At 43.8% G+C, this 5,818-nt stretch overlaps 1 protein-coding gene across 2 annotated transcripts; it reads right to left on the reverse strand.

The window, feature by feature from the left end:
• Window positions 1–230: 230 nt before the first annotated feature.
• Window positions 231–2,698, reverse strand: LOC120071309 (pentatricopeptide repeat-containing protein At5g50990). 2 transcript variants are annotated; one of them, XM_039023504.1, is made up of 3 exons: window positions 2,573–2,698; window positions 2,342–2,498; window positions 231–1,886 (listed from the first exon to the last, which is right to left on the reverse strand). In XM_039023504.1, exons 2-3 carry the CDS (start codon window positions 2,439–2,441, stop codon window positions 367–369), a joined length of 1,620 nt encoding a protein of 539 aa, XP_038879432.1. In that variant the 5' UTR covers window positions 2,442–2,498; window positions 2,573–2,698; the 3' UTR covers window positions 231–366. The 2 variants fall into 2 exon arrangements, with proteins under 2 accessions (XP_038879432.1, XP_038879433.1); XM_039023505.1 differs by having other exon boundaries at window positions 2,062–2,698.
• Between the last annotated feature and the right edge of the window lie 3,120 nt (window positions 2,699–5,818).

Below are 5,818 nucleotides of genomic sequence, written 5' to 3' on the forward strand. Positions count from 1 at the left end.
TTAGACAAAATCCATGAAAATTGGAGAAAGTAAGGATTTTAGAAAAATTCCTTATTTCATATTTTGTTAATTTATTTTAATTAATTTATTTATACATTATGCTTTATTTATTTTAATATCTATTTATTTTATTATATATTATTTTAAATTATATTTTCTTGATATCCATGTTCTCATTGTCGTACGTCGTTGTGCTCCTCAAATTCACGTGGAGAATTTTGAACTTTTGATTTTGCCTTCAACTTTTTCAATAAATGCCCATTTTACCCTTCAAACTTATGCCTGCAAGTGTTTGTTAATAGAAATGGTGTGCTTGTTTTCCATATTTACATTACATTTTTGTAAGAAAAAATACAATAAATAATTCTACCAACGATCACCACAGGAACACATGCCACCTTCAAATTGATGAAACCGGATTCGATCCCTCACTACTATAGCTCTGCAGAGCACTCTTGAAACTAGTTTTATCCATGTATGGCAATCATCACAGATCCGCAGATTCTTTGATATACTGATCTTTGCCCCAGGACTAGTTTTCAGGATCGCATAAGCCAATGCCACCTTTTCGCTGTGAAATGATAAGTTCTCTTCCTTCTCCTCTTCAGAGATATCCATGAAAACCAACTCTGTCACAGGCATATATCCCTCTGACCGAGTTCTCTTCATCAAACTGCACAGCACTCTGTATACTGCATCACTTTCCGGATGCGATCGATCACCCGACTTGAAGTTTTGAATGGTACCTCCCAACTCAATCCAGCTTTTTCCACATTTCTTACGAACTCCATTGATTTTCATCATCTTTCTAACTGTTGCTGCATGCTCCCATTTGTTGAGAGAACAATAGATATTTGATAATAACACGTAATCTCCACTCTTACGATGAGACATATTTGTAATAGCAACTTCTGCGAGTTCTTGATTTCTGTAAATTCTACAACCACTCAGAAGCGTCCTCCATGTGACAACATCTGGCTCTATTGGCATTGCCACGATTAGGGAGTAGGCCTCTTCCAGAAACCCAGCTCGGCTATAGAGATCAACCAGGACTCCGTAATGCTCAAGCTGTGGCTGAATTGAATAACGGCTTCTCATCCATTCAAAATACCTGCGGCCCTGGTCAATTAAACCACCATGGTTGCAGGCTGTTAAAATACCCAAAAAGGTGACAGCATCAGGCAGAACATTCTCACGCTCCATCATCAAGAATAACGATAATGCATCCGTTGCAAGACCATGAATAGCAAGCCCTTTGATCATCGCATTCCAAACTGAGACGTCACTGTGAGGGACGCAACTAAACATTTCCTTTGCAATTTGGATGCTACCACACTTTGAGTACGCGTCTATGAGTGCACAACTTAATATAGAATTAAGCTCAATTTTTTTCTGAGTCATCAGAGCATGAACCCACTGCGTGTTACTTGGCGTTCCGAGCTGAGCACATGCATTCAATACGGAAGCAAATGTAAATCCGTCCGGCTGAATATTTGAGTTCAGCATCTGTCTAAAGAATCTAAACGCCTCATCATAATGTGCATTCTTCACACAACCTCCAATGATTGAGTTCCATGTTACCACATCACGGTAAGGCATTTTATAAAATACCTCATTAGCAAATTTGCACTCCCCGACTTTCGTAAAATTTTCAATGAGCAAGTTCATTTCAACTAAATCAAGATGCTTAGAGCAGAGTAGATCAAGAAGTTGATGGACCCGATTAAGGCAACCGGCACGTTGATAAGTCGATACTAGAGAGGTGATGAGAGCTGGGTAGCTTCCATATCCAAATTTAATAATCCGTGCATGGGTTTCAATAACAGTTTTGGAACTCAAGGGGACGAGTCTGCAGGCTTCAAGAACACGAAAAAGGGTTTGATAATCTGAAATAGAGTTCATGAGGTGATAAGTTAATATGCCAGTGAAAGGGCATTCAAATTCAATAGCAACCAAGGGTAGCATCTATGTCACTAATTACGGAGATGGAAGAGGAAAAATCATATCCGGATCATAGAGGCAACAGAGGATAGGTGCAAAGGGGATACTGAATTAACTTACCCTAACTTGCTTCTAATCCAAAGTAGAATTTGAGTCATTAATTTCGTTATAATTCCAGGGTACAGTAGGGGAGCGAGGCGGAGGCAGGAAAGAAATGCAGCGAACTCACATGAAATTGAGGAGTGATTGCCGATTAGCAAGATAAATGCAAACAAATGGAATCGTGTATTGAGATTAGAGAAGTGCAAGAAGTATACTATCTATCTATATATATATATATAGAGAGAGAGAGAGAGAGAGAAGAAGAGGTGAAAAGAAGTACGAGTGAAGAAAGTGGAACCTTTGGAATTCCAAGCGGGCACTGATAAAGCAGGGGGGTAGTTAGCAAGAAGGGCGGAAGTAATCCTTCTGCGGTCCAAGTATCTTTGCTTCAGCAACATCTTCACTTCTGACCGTGTATTTTTCCTATAGCCCTCCTCGGTCACCGATGCAGTAACCTAACACGACCCAACGCCAGAAAGAAGATCCTAACCAAAATCTTCAAGAAAATTCTAAAAGACTCATATCTTACCCAAAACTTCACCACAAGCCAAAATCCGACAAACGGCGGCGAACGAAGGCAGTGACTGGCGGAGATCGGCGACGGGGCTCGGGCGGCGGAGAAGATCTAAACGAGCGGCTTGACTGGGGAGTCGGGCTAGAAATAGCGCTGGTGGCTTCGGAACGCAGACGGAGAGCGGCACGCGGGCACTGAGGCGCGACTGACTCAGATCTGGCGTTCGACTTCAGCTCCGGACAGATCCAGACGATGGCGAACAGCGAGCGGGGCGAGGTTTCAGCGGCTGGGGGGGGTTCGGCGTGCGTGAGGGAGAAGAAAAGGTTTCTTTTGTTTTATATAAATAATAATAATCATAATCATAATCATAATAACTTAAAATGGAAATTTTTATTTTATTCTTTTCTACTTTACTTTATTAATTTTCTTTTCTTCTTACAATAAAATTAATTCTTACTATTAATTTTCAAATTAAATAATCTCCAACGTCAATAATTAAATTCCCGCAATTACACAAGTCCAAAATTTCGAAATTGCCATCAATTAATAAAAATTACTGAAATTACATTAATAATAAAAATTCGGGGTGTTAAATTTCTTGCTAGGTGTAACGGTCATGCTTGTCCAGGGCCTGTTGCCTATGGCCGCATGCCCAATCCAACCCCCTTCTAGCATACTTTCATATCCTGTATTGTATTAGTTTAGTTAGCTTGCTTTCTTTACATTTTTCATTGTAAGTGACCACTCGCCCTTTTGCATATGCAAGGGCGCCAGTTGGCTTTTTGTTCAGAATGCACTATATGGGGATAAGACTAACCATCACTTCCTCATACCCGGAGTAGTACTCTATAAAGCCGTTGTTGCTTATTGCTTTCTAGTCTACTACAATCTTTCTTTCTTTATTCACACTCACAAATCTTCTTACGAAAACCTTTTCTCTAAACCCGTTTTCTAAAACCGTTTTCCCTAAAACGGGGGTGAGGTTGCAAGAGGCACTCGGTGTGCCATCGGCAGTCCGTATTCGATTGGCTGGCTTGTTCGTGAGCGGGAACAAGTGCCGCACAATCGCTAAGAGAAGCTTCCGAAAGAGCGATTGTGACAGTTGGTATCAGAGCCAGGTTGCTTATAGAGGAAGATCAGTGATCATGTCGGCGACGAAGAACCTGAACAAGTCCCATGTGGACAGATTGGTAGAGATGGAAGAACAAATGCTCTACGAGAGAGGTCCCAGATAATGTTCGTTTCCTTGAGACTCGCTCAAGAAGTTGCGAGAAAGCCGATGGAATTGATGCGGTGGTAGGCGCCTAGACGGATTACCCGTCAGAGAATTGATGATGAGGGTAGAGACCCTCGAGACCAAGACAGTACGGTCCGACAGCTTTGAACGAGGCGATAGCTCCTCGGGCTCTGTTGCCCACATAGAGGAGCATGTCGAAGAGCTGGACAGCTCCCAAAAGCAATACTTCAGATGGTAACCGATTTATCTGAAGACTTTCGATCGGCCCTGGATGTCGTCAGAGCCGAGATAGCGGATGTGAGTGCTAGGGTGAATCTCACCATCCGAGCGGTAGGGAACCAAGCCCACCTGGGGGGCAATGGCAGTGAGCCGAATAAAAATCCCAGAACCGAAACCCTTCTGTGGGTGCGAGAAGCGAAAGCCCTGGAAAATTTTATCTTTGACCTTGAGCAATACTTCAAGGCGACGAACAACAGTGACTGAAGAGTCGAAAGTCACAATAGCAACGATGCATCTAGTTGAAGATGCGAAACTGTGGTGGAGATCACGATTTACAGACATACAGGAAGGACGCTGCACTATTGATACTTGGGATAGATTGAAACAAGAACTTCGTTCGCAGTTCTTCCCTAAAATGTCGAGATCTTGGCTCGACGAAAACTCCGAGAGCTAAAGCAAACAGGTAACATCAGGGACTATGTAAAACAGTTTGCAGGACTCATGTTGGACATACGAGATATGTCTGAAAAAGACAAGGTCTTTTGCTTTGTGGAAGGGCTGAAACCGTGGCGAAATCAAAACTATATGAACAGAGAGTACAGATCTCCCCTCTGCCTATGCGGCAGCTGAACGGCTGTACGACCTTAGCACTGACTCACAAGATGTGAGGAAGCAATCAACTTCCTCCAATGGAAGAAACAGAAACAGCCGTTCCAGTCCTCCCAGACCTGGGGGAGAGACAAGAACACAGGGGGGACCGTAAATCATCCAACCGAGATCAGGAAACAACTGGCGGGGGCCGCACAACAGCATAAATTACAATCGCCCCCTATCTTGTTTCATATGTAAAGGGCCACACAGGGCGGGCGAATGTCCAAATCGAACTGCGTTCAATGCTTTCAAGCCACATTAGCCTCTACCTCCGAAGTCAAGGCTGAACTGGAGAGACGGTAACCGAGCCAGCGGCAGAAATTGAGAATCCCAGGATGGGGGCATTGAAATTCCTATCTGCACTCCAGAAGAATATGGGAAAGGCGACGGAGCACTAGAGAAAGGTCTCATGTATGTGGACGCTTGGGTCAACCAAAAGATCGGCCAAAACCACTATGGTTACTCTGGGGCTACCCATAACTTCATGGCTGAAACGGAAGCTCGCCGCCTGAACTTGAATTGGGAAAGAGATGCAGGGAAGATGAAAGTTGTGAATTCCGCAGCCTACCAATTACGGGGATAGCGAAGAGAACTCCGGTGAAGTTAGGAGACTGGAAGGGCTTCGTTGACTTCGTAATTGTCAAGATGGATGATTTCGACGTGGTACTGGATGGAATTTCTACTTGAACATAAAGTCATACCAATGCCCCTCGCCAAATGCTTAGTAATTACTGATCTACACCGACGTAGTCCAAGCCAGTATCAAGCAGCCAAATAGGGTGAGAATGATCTCAGCCCTCCAATTGAAGAGGGCCTGGCCCACGACGAACCCACGTCATGGCCATCCCGATAGAATCAGTTGAGTGCACTGAGAGAAATCCCCAACGTTCTATTTGTCTTGGAAGAGTATCGGACATTCATGCCGAAAAGCTTGCCCAAGTTTTACCCCCACGAAGGGGGATGACCATGAGATGGAGTTGTTGCCAGGGCAAAGCCCGCCCTGCCAAAATGCATATCGGATGGCCCGCAGAATTGGCTGAGCTTCGGAAAACAGTTAGACGATTGTTAGAGGCGGATTTATCAGACGGCGAAGGCTCTTATGGAGCCCCAGTATGTTCCAGAAAAGAAGATGGAGACCTCGGTTGTGCATCGAC

This window comes from Benincasa hispida, chromosome 2, assembly GCF_009727055.1.
Source record: "Benincasa hispida cultivar B227 chromosome 2, ASM972705v1, whole genome shotgun sequence".
NCBI classification, from domain to species: domain Eukaryota; kingdom Viridiplantae; phylum Streptophyta; class Magnoliopsida; order Cucurbitales; family Cucurbitaceae; genus Benincasa; species Benincasa hispida.

Excerpts from the sequence above, each read along its gene's own strand:
- LOC120071309 (XM_039023504.1), bottom strand. The coding sequence starts at position 2,441 with ATGTTGCTGAAGCAAAGATACTTGGACCGCAGAAGGATTACTTCCGCC. Across the intron at positions 1,887-2,341 it reads GCCCGCTTGGAATTCCAAAG|ATTATCAAACCCTTTTTCGT; the intron begins GTTCCACTTTCT and ends ACTCTATTTCAG.